General features: G+C 51.5%; 2 protein-coding genes and 1 long non-coding RNA gene across 8 annotated transcripts; 1 reads left to right on the forward strand and 2 right to left on the reverse strand.

Annotated features, from left to right (window-relative positions):
• Positions 1-4,440: 4,440 nt before the first annotated feature.
• Positions 4,441-11,642, reverse strand: Zdhhc24 (zinc finger DHHC-type containing 24). Of its 4 annotated transcripts, none has more exons than XM_015503164.2 (3): positions 11,304-11,639; positions 9,868-10,145; positions 4,441-6,823 (listed from the first exon to the last, which is right to left on the reverse strand). In XM_015503164.2, exons 1-3 carry the CDS (start codon positions 11,582-11,584, stop codon positions 6,528-6,530), a joined length of 855 nt encoding a protein of 284 aa, XP_015358650.1. In that variant the 5' UTR covers positions 11,585-11,639; the 3' UTR covers positions 4,441-6,527. The 4 variants fall into 4 exon arrangements, with proteins under 4 accessions (XP_015358650.1, XP_048663642.1, XP_048663641.1 ...); XM_048807685.1 differs by having other exon boundaries at positions 11,598-11,617; XM_048807684.1 differs by lacking the exon at positions 11,304-11,639 and adding an exon at positions 11,115-11,132.
• Positions 11,643-11,842: 200 nt separating this feature from the next.
• Positions 11,843-24,768, forward strand: Actn3 (actinin alpha 3). Of its 3 annotated transcripts, none has more exons than XM_015503166.2 (21): positions 11,845-12,637; positions 16,060-16,174; positions 16,341-16,460; positions 16,806-16,892; positions 16,977-17,064; positions 17,532-17,610; positions 17,692-17,773; positions 18,437-18,522; positions 18,856-18,948; positions 19,508-19,738; positions 19,863-20,010; positions 21,044-21,194; positions 21,549-21,657; positions 21,742-21,882; positions 22,101-22,283; positions 22,677-22,811; positions 22,906-23,085; positions 23,450-23,596; positions 23,684-23,749; positions 24,228-24,386; positions 24,467-24,768. In XM_015503166.2, exons 1-21 carry the CDS (start codon positions 12,494-12,496, stop codon positions 24,623-24,625), a joined length of 2,703 nt encoding a protein of 900 aa, XP_015358652.1. In that variant the 5' UTR covers positions 11,845-12,493; the 3' UTR covers positions 24,626-24,768. The 3 variants fall into 3 exon arrangements, with proteins under 3 accessions (XP_015358651.1, XP_015358652.1, XP_048663644.1); XM_048807687.1 differs by lacking the exon at positions 11,845-12,637 and adding an exon at positions 15,304-15,771; XM_015503165.2 differs by having other exon boundaries at positions 11,843-12,637; positions 23,450-23,749.
• Positions 21,797-23,019, reverse strand: LOC125618069. Its single transcript, XR_007349286.1, has 3 exons — positions 22,890-23,019; positions 22,380-22,522; positions 21,797-21,933 (listed from the first exon to the last, which is right to left on the reverse strand). It is a non-coding gene; the product is annotated as an uncharacterized LOC125618069 (long non-coding RNA).
• Positions 24,769-24,778: the final 10 nt, after the last annotated feature.

Raw genomic sequence — 24,778 nt, forward strand, 5'->3', positions numbered from 1 at the left:
CCAAAAAAAAAAAAAAAAAAAAAAAAAAGACTAGGAATGCAGCTCAATGGTAGGGCCCTTGCCTAAAGTGTGTGAGGCACTGAGTTCAATCCCTAGTACTGCAAAACAAGAAAACAAAACAAACTTTATATATATAGGCAGGGGATGTAGCTCAAGTGGTAGCGCGCCTGCCTGGCATGCGCGAGGCACTGGGTTCGCTCTTCAACACAACATAAAAATAAAGATATTGTGTCCACCTAAAACTAAAAAATAAATATTTAAAAAATATATATATATACATACATACATACACACACACACACACACACATATATGTGTGTGTGTGTGCAAATATATAAAGTCTACCATCTGGACAAGTGCACATAAAGCAACATAAAGCAAGAAACAGTGTATGGTCCCCAGTGCACACACTAGCAAGGGCTCCAGGAAATTGTGTACATTAGGCAAAGTTTATGTCTTCTTTCTTAATATTTATTTTAAAACATGTCTCCACTTAGTAATATGGAATTAGGCAGTTTATAACAAGAAAATAGCCTCTCATTCTCTTGAACTGCCCCCAGCAACAATCACTTCAATTTTATGTATATATAAAATTGTTGATAGACCTTTATTTTATTTGTGTATGGTGCCGAGAATCAAACCCAGTACTTCACATAGGCCAGGCAAGTGAGCCCCAACTTCAATTATTTTTAAAATATGCTTATACTATTCTTGATTGATTTATCAATCTCAGATACTACCTGTTGACTCCCCATTGTAGCAGATGAGTATTTAGCTCTCGAGACAGCACCCCTCCTTCATCTCTAGTTTTTAGGCAAATCAATACTCGCTATCAAGATTGCCATTTATATTACCATGTGAAAATTATTCACTGCAAAGCCAAAAATTGGGCTAATACCCCAGCACTGGGAAAAAAATTAGGGGCTATAAATAAATCACCTTTTTTGAAACTTTTTTTATTTTTCATAGGATTAGTAGTTGCCCTTTTTTCTTTTTAATTTGCTTAGCTTTCTAATATACCAATTGCTAATTCTTCTCCAGCCAGTCTGATGATTCCTCTTTCTTCTGTACTCTTCCTTCCCAGAGGACTGTTTGCTCTCCAGGAGAATTCACTTTGCCCCTCTCCAGGGCTAGATTCCTGACTCCAGGGGTCCATGTCTTCTTTCTTAGTTCACCCTCATTTGGTGGAATGTATCCATGGGCACCTTCTTTAAAAAGTCACTGGAGTTAAAAATTATAAGTCAATGCCTATCTAAACATTTCTTTCTTTAATGCACATGTGATCACAGAATCCTCGGTTGGAGGTCACCTTCCTACAGGCAGTGCTCCTGTATTCTAGCTTCCATGCCATTCTCCTCCTAGTTGTCTTTTCCTCCGAGATTCTGAATGTCATGACATACCTCATCCTGTCCTTGTTGTTTTGCCACTGAGCGGAGACAGATGTGCATCTTTTGTTCCAGGAAATTGTATTACTGCTGTACCATGGGTGATTTCCTCCCCTTGATTTCTCTGTTCTCTCTGGAATGACAGTTAAGCCCAGCATCTGATAAATGATCATCCCAGAGAGGACAAGATTGAGCCTGAATTTCTTCTCTATTCTCAGATTATCGTTTTGTTTTCTGAGAGCTTTGTTGACTTCTCTGAATTTTTCAAAATGTTTGTTGCCTTAATTCTCAATTCTTTGTTCTCCATTTAGTCCTGACTGTGGCTTCCCCCCACCACCACCACCCAGTGCTGGGGATTGAACTCAGGACCTCATGCATGCTAGGTAACTGAGCCACACCCAGCCCACAACCTTGGTATCTTTTCAAAGATGAATTTTCTTTTCTTTCTCTGAAATTATCTATAGTATTTTATCAGCATTTCCCGAGTTTCAGTTTTTTGGGGGTTTCTCTTGAGCTCACATGCTCAGTATAATCTACAAATAAACCACCCTCTCCTTCCTCATGCCAGAATCAGCAAGGGAAAATGCCTGTTTCCAAGCTTGGTAGGAAGGTATAGGAAAACCTCCTCTGAGAATTTGGTAGTGGGATGCAACCTGTGGCCTTGAGCATGCTAGGCAAGTGCTCTACCTCTGAGTTACACTCCCAGCCCACTCCTGAATTTTTTAACCCCAAACTAGCCCCTGAAAAAGAGTTTACAACCTGGATTGACAATACTTGGGTTGTACTAAGAATACTAACTAAAAATTTAAAGTGGTGTAGGACTGGTCATCTGGCAACTAACAAACACATTTCTTCTCTGGAGGAATTTATGTTTAACCAAACCTCAGAACAAATCCCATTGATAAAATTCCAAAAAATAGGGCTGTGGCTGTGGTTCAGTGGTAGAGGGCTTGCCTAGCATGTGTGAGGCCCTGGGTTCGATCCTCAGCACCACATAAAAATAAATAAAAATAAAGGCATTGTGTCCATCTACAACTAAATATAAAAAAAATCCAAGAAATAGGAACTTATAGTCAAAAGAAATTGTAAGGGCATGAGATATAATTGACCAAGAACCAGCATACGCAATAGCCAGAGAAACCCGCCAAGACTTAAGGTATAGGGATATAAAGTGTTTTTTTTTTTTTCTTTGTTTTCAATGCACTTAAAAGAAAAAAAAAACCCTAAACTTGGAACAGAAAGCAAGAGAATATATAAAATGATCAAGGTGATATGAAAAAGAACCAAGTAGAACTTCAAAAAATGAAAAATTATTCCATATGTAAAACTCAGTGGATGAATTGTTAAAACCACTTTATGGAAAAAAAATAACAGCCAGGTGCAGTTGTGCAAGGTTGTAGTCCCAGCTATTCTAGAAAATGAAGCCAGAGAAAGATCACTTAATCTCCTGGACAACATAATCAGGCCTTGTCTCTTAAACAACAAAAAAAATCAATAGACTGATTTAGCAGCTGAAGGCAGACTTACCTATAAGACAGTTCTGTAGAGATTCTCCAGGATGTCCAGAAAAAAGGAAGGAAAATATTAGTTATTAAGAAATCAGAAGGATGGAGTAGGGAGGTCTGATAAGAGTTCCAATAGGGACAGAAAATATCTGAAGATGTAATGACTGAGAAGGTTGTGGAACTGATGAATGACCAATTCATAGAATTAGAAAACCCAACAACTCTTTTTTTTTTATTTTTTTGGTATCGGGGATTGGACTCAGGGTCATTAGACCACTGAGCCACATCCCCAGCCCTATTTTGTTTTTATTTTTTTTAATTTAGACAGGGTCTCACGGAGTTGCTTAGCGCCTCACTGTTGCTGAGGCTGGCTTTGAAATTGCAGTCATCCTGCCTCAGCCTCCCAAGCTGCTGGGATTACAAGCATGCTCCACCAGGCCCGGCTAACAACTCTCATTTGGACAAATGAAAAAATTAACACATGGGCACATCACAGTAAAACCTCAGAAGACAAAAAAAAAAAAAAAAAAGCAATTGGAGCCAATTGTGGTGGCTCAGGAGGCTGAGTTAGGAAGATCACAGGTTCAAAGCCAGCCTCAGCAAAAGTGAGGTGCTGCACAATGCAGTGAGACCCTGTCTCTAAATAAAAAACAAAATAAGGCTGGGGATGTGGCTAGGTGGTCAGTGCCCCTGAGTTCAATCCCCAGTAAAAAGCAATTGGAGCCAGGCACAACCCTTATCTGTTATCCCAGCCACTGGGGAGGCTGAGGCAGGAAGATCACAAATTCAAGGCCAGCACTTAGAGACCCTGTCTCAAATGAATTTTTAAAAAGGGCCAGAGAGGGGCTGGGGATGTGACTCAAGTGGTAGTGTGCTCGCCTGGCATGCGTGCGGCCTGGGTTCGATCCTCAGCACCACATACAAAGATGATGTGTCTGCCAAAAACTAAATAAATAAATAAATAATTAAAAAAAATAAATAAAAAGGGCCATAGATATGACTCAGAGGTGGAGCACACCTGGGTTCAATCCCCAGTACTTAAAAAAAAAAGAAAGAAAGAAATTCTTCAAAGGAATAACAATAACCAAAAAATAGATAACTTATTTAACAACAACAATGGAGACTAAGAGACAACAGAATAATATCTAAAATATATTGGAATAACTATTAATGTAGATTTTTATTGCAGCAAAAAAACTTTAAAAAGTACTACAAAAGGTATAATCCAGGGCTGGGGATATAGCTCAGTTGGTAGAGTGCTTGCCTTGCGTGCATAAGGCCCTGGGTTCAGTTCCCAGCACACACACACACACACAAAGGTATGTATAATCCTAGCGACTTGAGAGGTTGATGCAGCAGGACTGTGAGTTCAAAACCAGCCTCAGCATCTTAGTGAGGCACTGTCTCTAGATAAAATATAAACAAGGGTTGGGGAGGACTGGGGTTGTGGCTCAGTGGTAGAGCGTTTGCTTAGCACTTGTGAGGCACTGAGTTTGATCCTCAGCACCACATAAAAATAAAGAAAAAATAAATGCAACAAAAAATACATCTTTGTGAGAAAAAGTATAAGTTTATTTTAAACATCCAATGAAGCAATACACCATATTCACAAACTGGAAAATTCAATTTTATATAGCCGCCAGTTTTCCCCAAACTGATCTATACAGTTAGTGGAGTTCCGTTCATGATCTCAAAGGGGTATTTACTGGTTTAACTTGACAATCTGATTCTAAGCTTTCTAAGGGAGGACAAGGGCTCTTGGTGGATGACTCCCAGAGGACACAAGGGTAGATAAAATGGCCAGTGGAATAAAATACAAAAATTAGTCATGGCATTCAGAAGATCACTATGCAACAAGGAAAGAGGGCGTCCCACAGCTACATGCAACAGTTTAGATACATCTCAGAAACATAATATTGAGAGAAAGGCAAGTCATGTAAAATTCAAAAACATGTAACTAAAAATCCAAGCAAGGAATGATCAAGACATCAAGACAGGACGCTGTGTCCACCCCCCGCCCCCCAGGAAGGGGACTAAGAAGGAAATGGTGATTTTTTTTTCTCTGACAGGTGTGTGGGGTACTATATAAATATGCTCTTGCATTTCCTCACTATTAAGTAAAACCATGAAAACCAGATATTCTGGAGGGTGAGGAATGAGATGCAGAGGAGGAAGGGCAGATCTGCCAATGTTTTAAGTTCAGCACAGAATGCCAGGCACACCAGGCTCCTAAACTCTTTTACAAAGTAGCAACAGAACATGCCTCCTGAGAAAAGCAATGACCACTGTGGGCACAGGCAGAGGCTGTCAGGCAGTGGACTCTTCTGGGGGTCCAGGGAGGACCTGCCGTGTCACAGGAGGACCCCAGCATTATCTGTGGACTTTTGGTCCAGCCCTCCTCCCCACCCCCAGTGCTCCAGAGATCAGAGCTTCTCTGTTTTAGTTTCTCCTGCAGATAACCCTACCCCAGCAGGGTAGCATGTGGCTGCAAGGGGTGGATGGGGCTGGCAGGGAGGGCACCTAGCAGCTCCTGATACTGACTTGGCATCGATCTCCACTGTTGGCCCAAAGCCTCACCTCACCTTCCATAGTTCTGGTGAATTCTTGAACCCCACCAGGGCTTTGGGGGCAGTTTGGCTTGCCTCTCCACCCCTTCCTTTGGGAAAATGTAATTTCGATTTCTAGTTCTCTGCATAAGACAGTGAACAAGCCTCCAACCACCCTCCATCTTTCAAAATGTCAGATTCTTTGGTCTACTGCCGTCTGTCTGTTTCCACCTTATAAACTTATCTTTTTTTTTATTTCTTTACTATCATCTTAGTGATACTCTGGCAGTAAACATTGATTAGCTTGTGTGTTGAAGCTGCCGCATTAACGAGCAGCTCCCAAGAGGCCACAGAGCAGCACAGGCCTATGCCTTCAGGTCACCCTTCATGGGCAGTAACACCCCAGCTGATTCTTGGCCTAGATTTTTCTCCCACTCACTTCCTTTGGCTGTGCAAGGGTGAAGGCAACAGTACAAAGACCTGGGTTCCCATTCTGCTTCCTCCATTTACTACCCCATTGACTTGTCATGGCAACCAACAGCTTTACACACAGAACAAGAACCCAGCCACTGAGCTACGTCCCAGGTCAGCTAAGAGCTTCCATGAAACTGCTGTTGCAGAAATGGCCTGAAATATTACGTGCTGATCCTGGAAAACATGTTCAGATTCTACCACCCCTACCCCACCAGGGCGAAAGGACACCTAGGCCCCTCAGACACCTAGTTTTTTGGTGATTTTCAGGCATGACAATCAGAGGAACCAGAAACAGCAGCCAGGGTAACAAAGTGAGGGACCAGAAACCCAGTAAAGATGGAGGGAGGTCAAGGACCAGATGGGTACCTTATTAGCCTGGCAGAGAGGCAGCCAAGCAGCCTGGGCAGCCTCTTGCCAGACCCACCTCTGCAACCATCTGCCCAAAGAGGGAGAGATGGAGGGGCCTGAGCCCTGGGCAGGGTGTCCAGGCTGGGCAGGAGCAAAGCCAAGGAAGGGGTTGAGGTTACCCACTGCTGACTTTAAGGGCCAGAAACGAAGGAATTTTCAGCCCACCTCCTGCTCCCCTCTGCCCACTTCAGTTCTAACTCCCACTGAAGTCAGGAAGCCATGAGTCCCACATCAGCTGCAGTGTGAAAGGTGATCCCATCCCCAGGCAGTGGGGAGGCCAGGAAGGGCCAGAGCCAGACAAGGGCCCAACGGGGCCCCAGAGCTGCCTGCAGGTTGTGGCAGGGGCCCAGGTCATAGGAATGCTGGCCTCGAGCCCATTCCCACGTGGTCTGGCCCCGCAACAGCAGCATCCCATGGAAGAGCAGCCCAGCCCCACACAGCAGCGCACCTGCTACACACGTGTCCATCACGAAGGCCAGGGTGAACTGGGCCAGAGACACTCTGCCTGCAGGGACAAGCAGAAAGAGTCAGGGGCCAAAGTCTGGCCCAGCCCTCCCAAAGCCCAGCTCCGGCCCACCCTCCACCCCTACCCTCCACCACAAAGCAGGCCTCATTTCTCTATTCTGTCCAGCCTGTGCTGGGAACCAGGCAGATGGCCGCTGCCTGCATGTGATGTTTATCCATGCATCACAAAACTTGGTAAACACCATGGGGAGGAGATGGCCTCTTGGCTCTCAGACATCAAACTGATCTTGTCTCAGTTAATTACAGCTGTCATCTGTATCTTAACAGAAAAGAACAACCTTTTACTATCTTGGCCACAGCAAGCAAGAAGTACTTGCTGCATAAAGAACAAGAGAAGCTAGACACAAAAGGTCATGTGTCCTGTAATCTCTGTCTGCAATGTCCTGAACAGGCAAATCCACAGAAACAGAAAGCAGCTTAGTGGTTGTCAAGGATGGGGATGGGGGAAGAGGGGCGGCTGCTTAAGGGGTTCTTTTTAGGGTGAAAATGCTCTGAAATCAGTGACAATGGTGGCACTGTGTTCACTGTGAATACACTAAAAGACACCAAATTGTAAAATGGCTAAAATTATTAATTTTACTTCAATAAAAGAGAGCCTGAAACAGAAGAGATGGAGGGCAAACATACTGAGGGGGCAGGGGAAGCGGGTTTTTTTCTATTTTGATAAATTGGAGAGAACAATTTGTTTGCAGGTTCCAAGGCAGGCAAAGGTGCCATGAGACGGGTAGGTCTGCATTCTGCAAGCTCAGAAAAAAACCCAGGCTGGACAAGCAGATCTGTGAGTAGTGAGAACCTGGGGGTCTCCCAGGACCCCAGGAGTGGCTGGAACTGCCAGAGTATGTGAAGTGAGAAGACAATGTCACCAAGACCCGAGAGTGGGAGGGTCCTTGGGCATCAGATAAAAGAGAACCCAAGCCAGTGCAGCAGTGTGCCTGCAGTCCCAGGTATTTAAGACACTGAGGAAGGAGGATCACTTGAACCCAAGAATTTGAGACCAGCCTGGACAACATAGTAAGAACCTGTCTCTAAAGAAAAAAGGGGAACCATAAAGGAAGGTAGGAAGGCCCAAGTTGGAGGCACCAACGAGACCAAGGGCAGAAGTTGTCAAGGATGGGGCACTCAGCAGTTTTTTAGTCTGAACAGTCTCTTAAAGCAGAAAAGAACTGGAAAAGTCCTGTGGCTTTGTGGCGACAGAGTCTGGGTCTGTGGCAGTATCAGAGGACAGCTGGGGACAGAAGTAAGGTCAAAGCAGTTGGAAGAATAAGGGAAAAACAGCTATGAGTCTAAGGAAGTCCTTCTGGAAGGTTGCATGTGGACCAAAGAGCACAGAGGACATGTGGAGCAAAAGGTCTGTACAAGGTGAGAAAACCCAAAGGAAGCTAGTGGAGGGAGTGGGGTGCAGGGCAGGGATGGGACACCACCGAGTGGGCTCAGAGAGGTCTCTGAACAGGTAGGGCACCAGGCCTGAGGAGCTAGGGGCAGTCAGACGGGCTTGAAGAGCTGAAGACAGGGCGATTTGGGATGTAGCATCTGATGTCCTGTTCTCTCTGTGATGGCCCTGGGGACAAGAGAGCTGCAGTTGTTGGGAGAGCAGGCATATGAGAAAACAGGATGGCCAGGCACAGGTACAAGCCTGTTGAGGTCAGCAGCCATAGACATGGTAGGGTACCAACCTGCCACAGAGGACCGTGTATCTCTGGCAACTCTCAGAAGCCAGGGCCAGGAAGATACAGAGCAAGGACGCTGCCGTGTTGGCAGGAGACTGGTAAAAACTGAGGGCTCTAGGCTGTGCGTGGGGCAGTGAAGAGGGGATGCAGCAGAGGGAGAGAAAGTGACAGCCAGGAGCCTGCAGGGCCAGGAAGGTCTTGGAGCAGGAGTCACAGAGTGCAAGGGTGAGAGATGGAGCAGAGGAGAGGAATGGAAGGCAAAGAGGGATGACGATGGGTGGCTTTGGAGGTGACACATTTGGCATCCTGACAAGGACTGCAGTTTGGATGTGGGAATAGGAAAAGGAAGTAAAACAAAAGTCAAGAACCTGAGGCCTTTGCAGACCTTCAGATGCTCTTGATGTCAAAGGGCCCAGGGCTGACAGAGAGATGGGGAGCTGAGGCCAAGTACTCAATGACGAGTAGTGAAGAGAGGAGGCTGCAGAGACCACAGGGAGGAGCAACTGGAGCACGGAGTCTCAGTGGAGGCAGGGGGCAACAAGGAGGGTGTAGGAGGGCTGGTCAGGGAGCTGGTATGGGCAGAAGACTCTGACAGTGGACCTCTGAAGGTCCCTGGGGCAGAGCTGGGCTTGGAGTGGATGAGGAGGCACAGCAACTTCTCAGAGTGATCAGGAGATTTCTAACTGCAGAGCAAGGTTACAGAGAATCCTAAAAAGGTCAAGAAGGATTCAGGAGAGAAAGCCCACTACATTCTAGCCAGGAGGGAACAAAGACTGGAAGATCAGGGGTGGGGTGGGGCTTTTATCTTGGTGGTGTCGGAACATGCATGTCATCCAAAACACAGCATCTCAAAAGCCTCCTGCTCCTAGTCTTCCCTCCCACCTCCCAATGACTGGGTTTTCCACTGCCTGGATCTTTCACCCATCGTCATCCCTCTTTGCCTTCCATTCCTCTCCTCTGCCCCATCAAATCAGAGCCATCTCCAACACCAGCATTCAGGGCCCTCCACCCTCCGGTCCTGGCCTACTGTCCCAGCCTTAATTCTCACAATTCTCAAGATGCCTTTGTTCTTCTTGGGGGCCTTTGCTCTTTTAGTTGCTATCCACCTGAGTGCCCACCACCCAACCACCCCTATGGGCTCCCACTGCTCTTTCCTCCTCTGCCAACAAGTCCTGCAATCCTTCCTGATTCTCCCAACAGAACTATCCCTTGTCTTGGGGCACTGTTGAGTGCCAGCCTGCCTTTACCCCCATAAATGACAGAAAACCAACAGGAAATCCCACCTCCCACCAAAACGGCCTTTACTTCCTGGCCCAATACCTTCCTGAAGCAAGGCAGAGGCACCCAGGCTCCCCACCTGTGAGCAGCATGAGCCAGGGTAGCAGGAGGAGGGCAGCAGTATGGAGAAGTGAGTGGGCCCGTAGCAGAGCTGACAGGGCAGGGCCCAGCAGCACAGAGACGTGGAGCAGGACACCAGCACCATGCAGCAGCAGGCACAGGAAGGGCCGGTAGTTGCGGAAGCCCACGCAGCGGCCCAGCAGACGGCAGTGGTGGTCCCGGCGCAGGATGCAGATGCGGCAGGCAGAGCAATGCCCACTGCGTGGTGGCACCTGGCTCTGGCACTGGTAGCAGTAACTGCAGGGAAGGAACCACAGGGTCAGTGCCCCAGATCATGCCCAGGTCAGCCCATCCTGGGGAAGCAGAACAGACCCACCCCCCGCCAAGCCTCAGGTTCCTCTAAGCCTAAGGTTCTTCACAGGTAAATGCAGGCCCACCAAGACTCCCAGACCCCTCCAGTGCTACCACCGCATTGCCAGCTCTGACCTCTCTGCCCTCGTAATACCCAAAAGCATACTTCTCACTTCCTTCACCTTGGTCCATATCACCATGAACTGTCCTCTGGATTACTGCAGTAGCTTCTTGACTGGTCTCCTAGATCCTCCCCTTCTCTTCCCTTCTGGTGTAGACTCACCCCAGCTGCTAGACTCACCCTTTTAAAGCTTAAGTCATGCCCCTCCTCTGCTCAAAACCCTCCAATGGTTCTCCATTTCTCTTCTCCTCAAAAGCAGAGCCTTACATCTCTGTCATCTCTTCCCCTCTCACTGCACTCCAGCCACTCTGGCCTTACTGCTGTGCCTGAAACATGCTAGCCATACAACTACCCCAAAGCCTTTGCATGGTTCTGTTTCCTCTGCCTGAAACACTCTATCCTCAAATTCCTACACAGCTAATTCTTCATTTCCTTCAAGGCTTCACTCAAATGAGATCCACCTTGACAAACTATGTATTTTTTTTAACTTCACTTGTTAATTGTAAATTGTAGCTGTATATATTTAAGGTGTACAAAGTGTTGTTATGACTTCTAATACAATGCAGAATAATTAAATCAGGATAATTGACAAAACCATCACCTCACTTACTTTTTGTAATGAGAACTGCCACTTAAAACTGAAACTTGAACTCCCTTTACCCTGCTCTAATTCTTGTTTCCACATCAGCACCGTCTAACATTTTATATAATTTGCTTACTTATTGTGCCTGTAGTTCATTATCTGCCCCTCCCGCAAGTGATCGATTCCTGGAGGTTGAGAATCTGAAAAGTACCTTCCACCCAGGAGGTGCTCAGTAAGTATTTGAGTGAATGAGCAGTACTTATTTTGGTTCTTCCATGCCAGATCTTACAGGAGTTAACAACCAGCCTGCTAAAGTAATCTGGTTCTAACACCCAGGTCGTGGAGCCCCTCCCCTGTCCGAGGCTCCCGTTTCTGCCCCCAGACCCCGCGCCCCACTCACGCCCAGCCCTGGCCCAGACCGCGGCCGGCCAGCATCACGCCCCGGATGCTGGGGTCCGAGCGCAGGAACAGCCCCACGTTGCCCAGCAGGTTAAGCAGCTGGAAGGCGGCCAGCGCCAGCTGCAAGGCCCGAGCCAGGGGTCCTAGCGGGGGCGGCCCGGGACCCAGCACCAGCACGTAGGCCAGCTCCAGGCTCACGACAGCGGCCCACAGCGCCGTGAGCACGAGAGGCAGCCGCGCGGGCGCTCCCTCAGCGCTCCCCGCCGCCCAGGGCTGGCCCATGGTCCGGACCCACCGGTCGCGGGATCCCGAGGACCCGGAGCTTCCGTGTTGGGGCGGAGATAGAAGCAGACGGACGTCTGCTACGGCCAATAGAAATCGGAAGGAGTGCCGTGAGCGCGGGACTCAAAGGGACCGTCCGCAGATGCGGAGAGCTGATTGGTTGGGCCAATGCTCGGAATCTGGTTGGCGCTAGAGTCCAGGTGACACCGCGGAGTCGTCGCCCCGCCCGCCCGCCCGCGGAGACTCCGCCCCTCCATCAGAAGCCCCGCCTTTGGTGAGTGGCTGGTGTGCGGGGAGGGTTGGCTTGCAGCCGCCGAGGCGTCGGGGTTTCCCGGCTCAGCACATTCTCCCCCACCTCCCACGGCCGCCCCGATATTAATAGCCCTGCCTAGGTCCATCCAGCTGGCTCCGAGCCCCTTCCCATGCTTGGTGTTTCCCTTCATCACCCCAGAAAACATTCAAAACAGCTCGTCGCCTCCGTGTTTCTGACTGTGAAATGGGGATAGGGCTCTGTTTTCTACCCTCGTAGTGCAGGAAGATGGTCAGGACGAAACCTGGAGGGCAGCCTTTGGGGTGATCTGCAGCCACTGTTAGTATGGTCATCTCCGTTCTGCGGATGAGGAAACAGAACCGACGGCTTTCCCTAAGTCACGCAGCGCCCAAGCCGTGGAACTGGAACGCGAATCCCAGATTTCCGCCACGAGATCTACCTCTGCACCCCTCTACTCCGCAGTCCCTGGCTCCAGAGCAACCTCTGGTCTCGTCCGGACCCAAGCGTCCTCGCCCCTATCCGGCCCCACCCTCCTCCCCCATATTTAGTGCGAATCCGATCCGGGGCTGGGCCGGGACCTACTTAACGGGGCCCGGGTGTCCGGGAACACGCGGAGTGGAGCCAGGAGCCCAAGCAAGATGATGATGGTTATGCAGCCCGAGGGTCTGGGGGCCGGGGAGGGGCCCTTCGCGGGCGGCGGGGGCGGCGAGTACATGGAACAGGAGGAGGACTGGGACCGCGACCTGCTGCTGGACCCGGCCTGGGAGAAGCAGCAGCGGAAAGTGAGTGCTCACCCATTTCCTAACCGCAAAACTGAGGCCTGGAAGGCTAGGCGGCTTGTCCTGTGCATCTCACAGGTCGGGGCAGAGCCTGACTTTAACCCAGACTGCCACTCCCCAGCCCAGGCTCTGCCCCGCAGCCCTCTGCTGTCCGCAGAGCTGGAAGAGAAGCCTGGGAGCCCTCATGAGGGGCTTAGGATGTCAGGGAGTGTTCCTGGGCTACCCGCACCCCCCACCCCAGGGCTCATTTCCCTGGGCCCACTGCCTCATTTCTGGGGCAAAGATCCGTTTGAGCAAAGCGCAGGGCATCCAAGTTGAGGGTGGGGGTTCACAAAGGATAATCATTCTTCCCAGCTCACCCCACACTCTAAATATTCCCAGGTTCCACCCCGAGTGGAACAAGCTAGGCACACTAGGGACTGGGGAGCAAGGCTTCTCAGACCCCACCCTACCCTCTCCTCTGTATCCTACCCACGGCGGGGTCCATAGTCATTCTATCTCGTGACAGTTGAAGAAAGTTAGGCCCAGAAAAGAACTAGGGTAGGCCCCAAATCATACACTGTCAGAAAACAGGCACCCCAGTCTGAGGATCTTTGTCCCTTGCCCCTCCCCCACCCCTTCACAAGATACCCCTTCCACCACGGGGCCCTGAGTCTGCTGAAAAGGCCACCAGGTCGGGAGGAGGGGAGCCCTGGGTCCCCTTACAGGTCCCCTTGTGCAGTAACCTGACTCTCCAGCCAGATGGGCACTTTGTGCTGAGGCAGCGCCTTGGGGGAGCTTAACAGGGGCACATGGCAGGTGCTGCCCAGACTCAGCCTTGTAGGGAGGGCACTTGGGTCCCCTCCCTCCCTGAACTATTTTCACTCCAGACTTTCCCTACTGGAGGGGGCAGGACACCTGGGTTCCCTAAAGAGAAAATGATCCCAGCTGGAATGAGAAAAATTTGAGAAGTGGTGGCCAGGGATGGCCTGCTGAGTGAGTGACAATAGCACAGGACTCCAGGAAAGGGCAGGGCACTGCGCTGCTCTGTGGAATTGTGAAATTCCACAGGGTCTGAGAATCCCAGAATTTAGAATCAGAGCATTTCCGCTGGGTTAGAAGACAGGAGTTGACCCCAGGGGTCAAGAGACTTAGCTGACTAGGCTGGGATGCCCCGGGTGACACTTTCCCCCCAGGCCCCCCCTGCACCTGTCTCTAAGCATGGCTGTGGTCCCTGGGTTGGCAGTCTCCTGGTGATGTCATCCCTGCCCCTGGCTCCAGCTGCCAACTGCTCTGAAACAACTATCCCCCCTCTAACCACCCAGGCCTCTCCCAGATCCAGGTCCACATACCCCTCATATGACACATGCCAGTTTGTATCTTGCCTTTGTCACTTAAAATATCAGGAACATCCTTTCATCCCAACTTACAGCCACCCATCTCACCATCCAACAGCTGCACAGGGTGGATGCTGTCTAAATCAGTCAGCAGCCCCTGGAACAGGACATTTTGACCTTTTCTTTCGTGTCCAATATTATTTATTACGAGATTGTAATAAACACCTTGCGGTCAGCTTTGGCCCTGCCCCATCCCTGCTCCTGAATGCTCCTTTTCCCACAGGTGACTCCTCCATCCAGGGGCTTCCCACAGTCTTGGAGCACTCCTGCTTCCTCCCTCCTGATTTCTCTTCTTTCAGCCTCACCCTAAACATTTATGTTTGATAAATATTTTTTTAGGAAATCCTACTGTATGTTTTAGATGCCAGGATTCTACAAGAGACAAAACAAAGCCCCTGCCTCTATCTCACCCACCTGATCCTATCTCGTCCTCCTCACTGACACCCTGCATCTGATGCCCTTGATCCTCTTCTCCCTCTACTCTGCCAAGTCATTGTATCTACTCTGCAAACAAAACAAGCTTTCTGAAACACAGTTCTGTCTACCTCCCTCCTGCCTGAAGCTTTGCTGGCTCCCTGTGTGTCTCAGGATCAAGTTCAAACTCTCCAGCTTAGCACCCAAGATCACGCATGACCTGGCCCTTGCCATCCCTCCGGCCTGCCTCTCACCACTGATACCCCAACACCCCCAGCTTCATTCCAGTAGTGCCCAGAAAGTTGCAGTCCCACAAATAGCAACTGTTTCTCATGGCGCACTTGCCTGGGTGGTAGCCCCTGCCTGGAGTGCCCTTGCCTGCCCTTCCCTGCCTAGGGAGCTCCTGCTCTTCCATCTCAGCTGAGATCAAATGTGAGCCTTTCCCAAGAGGCCCTCACCTGATTTGGACAGTCCCTCCCAGAGATTCCTCAGTGTGTCTATCCCAGCACTCCTCAGACCTACATGATTGTCATTAAGAGTCATGTTTGATGTCATCCAGATCTGCTCGTCCCTCTGCCCTATCCAGACTCAGAACATCCAGACTCCAGGGTTAGAAGGACCTGCAAAAAGAACAAATACCCTTTTAGTGCTTAGGCCACCGTGGAGTAGTACTGCCTATGTTCACACTCCCTTAGCAATGACAGCACCACATTTGTAAATGTACCAATTTGTAGCAATGAGAGCGTCTTCCAGGTCCAGCTCCCAAGATCTCTGAAAACTAGATGAGGGAAAAAATTTCCAGGGCCATCTTTCAGGGATGTCTGCTTTGTGGTGTGGAAATGCTCTGAATTCCAGAATCCTGCCATATTGGGGGAAGGACCCATGAGTCTGAGACATCATGAGTCTGACCCATTAATACGCAGAGACTAAACCCCAGAGAGGACAAGGGCTGACCCCGGATTATGGAGAGTGAGTAGCTCAGCCGGGATTGGAGCCCAATTGTGGACAATGATAGCAGCATTCAGGGGCCAAAGGTTTGATAGATTGCAAAATATAAATATTTATTGCACTAGGCGCCAGGTCACCTCCACCCCAACACACACACAGCTGTGTACCACTCCATATCAGATGGAGGTTGATACTGGTGTCAGGAAGGAGGTGGCTCTGGAAGCCAGGTCAGGCTGGGCCTGAGTGCTCAGTGGATCCTCTACAACCCGCATAGCGCTTGCACACTCAGAGTCTCCCTGGAGGCCAGTCCACAACCCTTGGGGTCCTGGTATGCTTCCATCTGGAACTTCTGACATGAGAGAGACCGTATCTTCCTGGGCTGGCCCCTGAACTTTGGAGGTACTCCTACTTTGGATTGTTAAATATTTCTGAGCTCTCTTCTAGTGCTTAAGACTGGGCAAGGCTGGAGTGGACCCCAAGTCTGACTCCACTTCTTCCCTTCCAGAACAACTAAAGCTCAGAGAGGGCAGTGGCAGGGGGGACTAGTCCAGGATGCACAGCAAGTCAGTGGCCAAGCCAGGACTTGAATCCAAGGCTCAGGGCTTTGAGATCTAGCCTAAGGAGCCAGGAGTGTGTCTCAGGTCCCTATACCCAGTCCTAGGGTCCGAGCACTGTCTTCTCCCCCAGACCTTCACTGCCTGGTGCAACTCACATCTGCGCAAAGCGGGCACCCAGATCGAGAACATCGAGGAGGACTTCCGAAATGGCCTCAAGCTCATGCTGCTCCTGGAGGTCATTTCAGGTGAGGGTGAAGATGTGTGTAGGGGCCTCAGACACAGGGCAGTCTGGGGAGCTGCAGAATGACGGCAATGGAGTGCTGGAGGGGAGTTGGAGTGAGGGGAACTTGGGGACAGTGTTTACTGCTGCTTCTCATGACTTTGACCCTTGACCTGTGCTCTTACACTCAGGAGAGAGGCTCCCCAGGCCAGACAAAGGCAAGATGCGCTTCCACAAAATCGCCAATGTCAACAAGGCCCTGGACTTCATTGCCAGCAAGGGAGTTAAGCTGGTGTCTATCGGTGCTGAGGGTGAGGAGGGGCCAGGGCAGGGCTTGGGGGCTCCCTGGGACATCAACAGGTCACCTCTGTGAGCCTCAGTTTCCTCATTTTAACAATGGGCATACTCATCCCTGCCTCAGAAGAGAGACTGAGGAGCAGATGTACCCAAAGTACTGGCACAGCACCTGGTGCCCAGTAGGTGTTCAGTTAATCATTTTAAAACAGGAATAAGTGTTTGTGAAGTGCCTGCTAAGGGCTCACCCACTAGGTGCCCGTTCTGGGGTGCAGAGCAAGAATGAGGGAACGGTGCTCTGAGGCATGGACAAACAGGCTTTGAGTACCAGCCAGAACTGTGCCCTCACTTCCTCTGTGCAGAGATCGTCGACGGGAACCTGAAGATGACCCTGGGCATGATCTGGACCATCATCCTCCGCTTCGCCATCCAGGACATCTCAGTGGAAGGTGAGTGGTGGGGGAGGAGGCCGGGGAAAGGACTGGCCCAGACCTTTTCCAACTAATGCTCTCACCTACCACTTTGCCATCCAGAAACCTCGGCCAAGGAAGGCTTGCTCCTGTGGTGCCAGCGGAAGACAGCCCCGTACCGCAATGTCAACGTGCAGAACTTCCACACCAGGTGTGTCAGCGGGTCAGCGCTGGGGCAGGGGGATGTCCACCCTGATCAGTGAGGGCACAGAGCTGTTCCCCCACTCCGCCTCAAGCCTCAGGGAATGAGGGGTCACAGCCAAGTTCCTGGAGCATAGCGTTACCGTCTAAACATAGAAGGACTGCTAAATGTTGAATTGAGTAGAACTGAATTCAGGAGGATTACAGAGGATTCCTGAGCCTTTAAGAATCCCCAGAAGGGCATTCCAGCCAGAGGGAAGCTGGAGCCAAACACATCCAGAAATTGGTGTGTTCTAATCAAAGGGCTTGTGAGGGAACTTGGAGGAGCTAGGAGGAGACGGTCTGAGTCTGCTAGTGAGGGACCTTACACCCAAGCTAAGGAGTGTGTGCTTTACTCCATGCTATACTTGAGGCTGTCTTGTGGGGCACTCCTGGGCCTCGACTTGAGCCAAGCCTGACACCCACTTCTCTGTCCAGCTGGAAGGATGGCCTGGCCCTCTGTGCTCTCATCCACCGACATCGGCCCGACCTCATTGACTATGCCAAACTGCGCAAGGTGGGCTTCTGCTGCCCCAGCCCTGGCCCTTGATCTCTGCCCTCAGCTGACCTTTCAGCTCTTCCCTTCACACCCACCTAGGATGACCCTATTGGCAACCTGAACACCGCCTTTGAAGTGGCGGAGAAATACCTGGACATCCCAAAGATGCTGGATGCGGAAGGTAAGAGCACGCCACGCCCAGGCAAAGCCTCCACTTACTCATGAGCAGGCACAGTCCAACTTCTGTCCTGCCCCTGTTTGTCCCTCCTCTGCCCAACCACCAACTCTCTGGTCACAGTGCTCCTGCCACCATCCCCTTCCATCTTGTCCCCTGCCCTCTCCTGCCTTTCCCCTATGGAATGGCTCCACCCTCATATCTCAGTCCCCTGGATTATCTGAGATAATCCAGGTCCTCCAACACTGGCAGCTCCTCTGGGGCACATCCTGCCTTTGTGCCCTGTGCCTAAGCAAGCCGTTTAGTCAGTGAAGCAGCAGACATTTCCTGAGCACCTGCTGTGTGTCGTGCCCTGGCTGTGTCGGCACTGATGGAGAACTGGTTCTGGCCATGGACTGAGAGAAAGACTGGCAGACAGAGTTATAAGGTGGTTAGGGGTACCAGGCAGTGTGGACTGGTCCCTTAGGAGGGCCACAGTGTCTGTTCACTCACCCAGGCTTTGGGGAGGAAGAAAATGCTGGCCTTGGGGGAGCTGGATGCTAGTGACTAGATGTCACTGCCCCTCACATCTGAGGGGTTCTATGCCTGGCACTTGTCTGACATACTAGGGTTCAATCCCCATTCTCCACTGGTGGCTTTGGTCAACATACACCCTATTTCCCTCCCCAGACATCGTGAACACTCCAAAGCCAGACGAGAAGGCCATCATGACCTATGTTTCCTGCTTCTACCATGCCTTCGCAGGGGCTGAGCAGGTGAGTGGGCATCGCTGCTGCCCCAGGGGCACTGCTGCCCAGGCTGGGCTTGCAGACCCAAAGGCCCAACCTGGGCAGCAGCCCAACATTTGGCAGTGCCAGATGGTGTAGGTGGGAGTGCCACTGTCCCAGCTGTACCCACTTGGTCTTTAGGGAGCTCAGGAGCAAAGGCCTCTGACCTGGAAGCACCCTCTTCACCTAAGAGATGTGCACCCCTCCTCCTTTCCCCTATCTGCCTGGCCCAGGTTTTTAAGAGTCTTACAGAGGGAGGCTGGGTTGGGGCATCCAAGGCAGTTTGTCTTATGCCAGCCCTACTGCCTACCCCTACCACAGGCAGAGACAGCTGCCAACAGGATCTGCAAGGTGCTGGCCGTGAACCAGGAAAATGAGAAGCTGATGGAAGAGTATGAGAAGCTGGCCAGCGAGGTGAGGCTGGCCCAGAGCCCCTCCCACTGTGCTCTGCCCACCTTGGCTCTGCTCAACCCTCACTAACCCCAGCATGGGCCTGCAGACCTTCCCTCTTCTCAGAATAGTCCTGGCCTCTCCCCAGCCTCTTCCTGCTCTTTGCGACCCATCACCTGCCCTTCTGACTACCCAGGCTCCTGGTTAGTCACTGATTCACTCCTTATTCATGGATCTGTTCCCTTGAATTTAGCAGCTACATGGCCCTTAGTTCTGTGCCAACACGATCCTGGCCCCTAGACTCAGAAGTTAAGCATCCTGGAGCTGGCAGTGTAACTCAGTGATAGAGCACTTGTCTGACATACTAGGGTTCAATCCCCAGTACTTCAAAACATAAAGACATAAGAAATTAACCACTCTGCTCCTTTCCTGATCAGGAGGGACAGACTGACCCAGAGTTGTGAAAGTTGCCCCCAGGAGGTCTGGCCCTCTGGCCAGTCTCTGAGTGGGTGGAGAGGGGTGAGTGATCTGGGGGCAGTTCTGCTCAGAGCTCTCAGCTTTGCCCCCTGCCTGGCCCTGGCAGCTGTTGGAGTGGATCCGCCGCACTGTCCCATGGCTGGAGAACCGTGTGGGCGAGCCCAGCATGAGTGCCATGCAGCGTAAGTTGGAGGACTTTCGGGACTACCGGCGCCTGCACAAACCACCCCGAGTTCAGGAGAAGTGCCAGCTGGAGATCAACTTCAACACGCTGCAGACCAAGTTGCGGCTGAGCCACCGGCCCGCCTTCATGCCCTCCGAGGGCAAGCTGGTCTCGGTGAGCCAGGCAGGAGTGGAGGTGGTCCCAGCCCTGTTCACATGCCCTGGGTGACAGTGGGCTCTGTATCCCTATCTGTACAATGGGTGAACCTCAATGGAGGGCACTTCTGCCTGCCCCTCAGGACATTGCCAATGCGTGGCGAGGGCTGGAGCAAGTGGAAAAGGGCTATGAGGACTGGCTGCTGTCTGAGATCCGGCGCCTACAGCGCCTTCAGCATCTGGCGGAGAAGTTCCAGCAGAAGGCTTCTCTGCATGAAGCCTGGACCCGGGGTAGGTACCCCTCATGGGGCTGAGCCTCTCCTGGAGTGGAGTCCTAGCAAAATGCACAGGACTAGGGTCCAAGCCCTGCAGGAAAGCCAGAGACCCGATTTCTAGTCCCACCTTGACTTGCCACAGTGCAACCTTAGCCCCTTTTTGGACCACATAATCTATAAATTCAGGACCTTTCCCCCTTTCTAGGCTTAGGCCCTCTGTAGGTCTCTGATTGTCACTTACCATTGTATTTGTATATGTAGCAGGTGTCTGAAGATGAGTTAGTCCTGAACTCTAATATCACTTGTCATATTCAAAATATTGCATGCCTCAAATATATCACTCTGGATAAAATCATTCATTCAGGGGCTGGGGTAGAGTGCTTGCCTAGCACATGTGAGGCACTGGGTTCAATCCTTAGCACCATATAGAAATAAATTTTAAAAATTAATTTTAAAAATCATTCATTTAGTATTCTGTCAAGAGATTTTAATCCTACAAATGAATGGGTCCTGCCTAGCAATAATGAATAAACACTCAAAAGGGATTTTGGACATAATGAATAACAATCATTTGGTGTAAGAATTTCTTAAAATTACGGCTAGCTGTGTGACCTGGGAAGTCATTTATCACATCCTCTGCAAAACACACAGGCACTCAATAAAGCGTCCTACCACTATTATGCTTACATTGATTTTTAATTGCAAAATTATAATTATCACTCACAAAACACTTTTCAACAAATACTCATTAAGAGCCTACCAAGTGCCCCGCACTGTGCCAGGCCCTGGGGAAACAGTGGTGAGCAAAGAAATCAGGTCAGAAGCTTAAGGGGCTCACAGAGTTCTTGAGCGCTAGTTGGAGACCAAATAGTTTCAAAACTGTGCCAAGAATTAGCCTGGACAGTGCTGGGTCATTACGGCCATGCCACAGATCAGGGGCTTCACTTTATCGCTGTGGGGTTTCAGAGCAAACCCCCAGGGTAGCCCAGCAGGTGTCATCACCTGCCCTCACAACCCAGCCGAAAGCTCCCTGGCCTCTCTCGGAGCAGGGAAGGAGGACATGTTGAACCAGCGCGACTACGAGTCAGCTTCGCTGCAGGAGGTGCGTGCGTTGCTTCGGCGCCATGAGGCCTTTGAGAGCGACCTGGCGGCGCACCAGGACCGCGTGGAGCACATCGCTGCGCTGGCCCAGGAACTCAAGTAGGCGTGACCCGCTGCTGGCCCCGCCCCACTCCTCTGCCCTCCAGGAGACCCTCGGTTCTCCGGGGTTTGTTTAAATAGCTGTGGTACCAGTGTTGTCCTTCCCGTGTCGCCACTAGCTCCGCCCCTCCCGGAACCCGTCCTGCGCCGCTCTGCTGCCCCCACATCCACACCAGCGCTCTATCTGCCCGCAGGAACACGAACTGAACTCCCTCTGGGAACGCCCCGCTTTATCCCTCACCTGTCCTGGCTCCCTAAGCCTTCACCAGGGCACAGGGACCAGCCCCAGGAGGGCAGTCAGTGGAAAATCAAGGCCAGGGTCTGGCCCCACACTCATCCCCTTTCTCACTCCAGTGAGCTGGACTACCATGAGGCGGCCTCAGTGAACAGCCGCTGTCAGGCCATCTGCGACCAGTGGGACAACTTGGGCACGCTGACCCAGAAGAGGAGGGATGCGCTAGAGGTGGGGGCTGGGGCCAGGGAGCTGGAGCCAGGCAGAGGCCACCCCTGCTAGCCAGGTGCTGACAGCTGTCCCCTGAACCCCTAGCGGATGGAGAAGCTCCTGGAAACCATCGACCAGCTGCAGCTGGAGTTTGCAAGGAGGGCAGCTCCCTTCAACAACTGGCTGGATGGGGCAGTGGAGGACCTGCAGGATGTGTGGCTGGTGCACTCTGTGGAGGAAACCCAGGTGGGTGGGGCACCGGTGCGATGACAGGAAAGCTGGCCCCAAAGCTGCCTCCTGAGGAGTGGGAATGGGAGGAAAACCCCAGTTTTAGAGCACTGGACTAGGATGCCTGGGTTTCCGGACCAGCCGCTGGACTGTTGGCTGGCCTGGAGCACACTGCTGCTCTTTCTGGTGCCTGCGGTAAACGGGAGATGCTGATTGATCCTTCTCATCACCCTAAGAGCCTGCTGACAGCTCACGAGCAATTCAAGGCAACACTGCCTGAGGCTGACCGAGAGCGAGGTGCCATCCTGGGCATCCAGGGCGAGATCCAGAAGATCTGCCAAACATACGGGCTACGGCCCAAGTCTACCAACCCTTACATCACCCTCGGCCCCCAGGACATCAACAACAAGTGGGACATGGTCAGTACCCCACATGCCCTACCCTGCCCACCCCACCTGTATATTCTAACCACCCTGTGACCTCACCTGTCCCAAGATATGGGGAATAAAGCCCACCTCCAGATCTGGGGATCTGCCACAGATTCTCTGAAAAGGCATCTTGCCTATTGTGGCCTCATCCGTAAAAAGACAACAGCAACAGCAATTCCCATCAGAACTGATGTGCAGAATGCAATTGTACGACATCTTTCATAAAAGCCCTATTTTAGAGATGAGGAAACCAAAGTCCAGACAGGTTGAGAGCTTGCCCACATAGTCTAATTCAGCTCACAGCAACAGGGGCTGAGGTTTGAGCCCTTCAAAGCCATTTCTGGCCCCCAGAGCTGGTCTTGGCACAACCACCCTCCTTCCCAGGTCCGAAAGTTGGTGCCCAGCCGTGACCAGACACTGCAGGAGGAGCTGGCACGGCAGCAGGTGAATGAGAGGCTCCGGCGACAGTTTGCCGCCCAGGCCAATGCCGTAGGACCTTGGATCCAGGCAAAGGTGGAGGTAAGGGCTTGGAGAGTGGGGCCAACCTGGGGCATAGGCCAGGGCTGGGCCACAGGGCATTGGAATCCTTCATCCCACCTGAGTACCCCTGCAGGAGGTGGGTCGGCTGGCAGCAGGGCTGGCTGGCTCTCTGGAGGAACAGATGGCAGGACTGCGGCAGCAAGAGCAAAACATCATCAACTACAAAAGCAACATCGACCGTCTGGAGGGTGACCACCAGCTGCTGCAAGAGAGCCTGGTCTTTGACAACAAGCACACTGTCTACAGCATGGAGGTGGGGCCCTACCCTCTGGGGAGAGACAGGCAGATTAGCTGGGGAAGCCTAAGTGATCAAGAAGGCCCCCCATGTACCCACGGGGATACTGAGACTCAATGATGGGAAGTGACCTGTTTAGAATCACAAAGCATCCTACTGCCAGGCCAGGATTTGTTATGGCTAGCCAATCAATACTTAACACATAATAAATCATCACACTTGAAGATAGGAGGGTTGCTAGTGGTCACTCACTGTCCCAGATGGGAACACTGGCTCAGTGAGGGGGAGGACTTGCCCAGGGTCACACAGTGGGACCTGTGTGGAACTAGAGCAGTGGCCAAACACTGGCTGCCCACTGATTGGCCCATCTCCCTTTCTCCAGCACATCCGTGTGGGCTGGGAGCAGCTGCTCACCTCCATCGCCCGCACCATCAATGAGGTAGAGAACCAGGTACTGACCCGAGACGCCAAGGGCCTGAGCCAGGAGCAGCTTAATGAGTTCCGGGCATCCTTCAACCACTTTGACCGGGTCAGCAGGGGCCCAGCCCATAGGGTAAGACATCTGGGGACTGATGGAACTTGGGAACCGAGGCTAACATCCACTCACCCCCTACAGAAGAGGAACGGGATGATGGAGCCTGATGACTTCCGAGCCTGCCTCATCTCCATGGGGTATGACCTGGTGAGTGCCCCAGCCTCTTCCCAGGAGTGCCATAATTGACCCCCCCATATGAACCACCTACTGTGTGCCCCTTTCATCTCCTCTATGCCTCACCACACCTACATGAGGCTGAGGCTATCAAAGACTCAGAAAGGTAAATTAACTTGGACCTGGTTCTGCCGTGACCCCAAGGTCTAAGCTTGCACTGTTTTTACCTTTGAGAAACAGCATTACAGAGGGTTATGGCCCCAGAAAAAAAGTCAGGATCAATGAGCAACAAGGGCAGGAAGCAGGTTTCAGAATGGAACAGAGGACTTCTGATCAAGGTCTTTTGGAGGAAAGGAGCTGGGGGAAACCTAGGTGATCAGGAGGACCCCAGTTCTGCTGGAGTCCTGCAAAGGGGTTGTGCAAGCCATGGCTGGACAGTCCCCAAAAGGAGACTCTGGGAGCCCTCCTGGCTTTGGCACCATGGGCCTGGAGCCTGCCTGTCTTTCTGCAGGGTGAAGTGGAGTTTGCGCGCATCATGACCATGGTGGACCCCAACGCAGCTGGGGTTGTGACCTTCCAGGCCTTCATTGACTTCATGACCCGAGAGACAGCTGAAACAGACACAGCTGAACAAGTCGTAGCCTCCTTCAAGATCCTGGCAGGAGACAAGGTGAGCCCCGAGTGGTAAAGGGCTGGCGGGCTGGGGCAGGGCACAGGACCCAGGGGCCCTCAATGCTGCTTCTTCTCCAGAACTACATCACCCCCGAGGAGCTGAGGCGGGAGCTCCCAGCTGAGCAGGCTGAGTACTGCATCCGCCGGATGGTGCCCTACAAGGGAACTGGTGCTCCAGCCGGAGCCCTGGACTACGTGGCCTTTTCCAGTGCGCTGTATGGGGAAAGCGACCTCTGACCTTAGCCCTGCAGTTCTTGAGAAAAGAAAAGAAAGAGGGTGTTCCCTGTGGCTCATCCCATCCATCCGCCAGAGTCAGGCCCTCAGAGATCAGCCAGCCAAGTACTTTTGAATAAAGATCCCGTGGGCTTCTCTCCATCTCTTTTTGGTTCC

This window comes from Marmota marmota, unplaced genomic scaffold (genome assembly GCF_001458135.2).
Source record: "Marmota marmota marmota unplaced genomic scaffold, marMar, whole genome shotgun sequence".
Classification (NCBI taxonomy): Eukaryota; Metazoa; Chordata; class Mammalia; order Rodentia; family Sciuridae; genus Marmota; species Marmota marmota.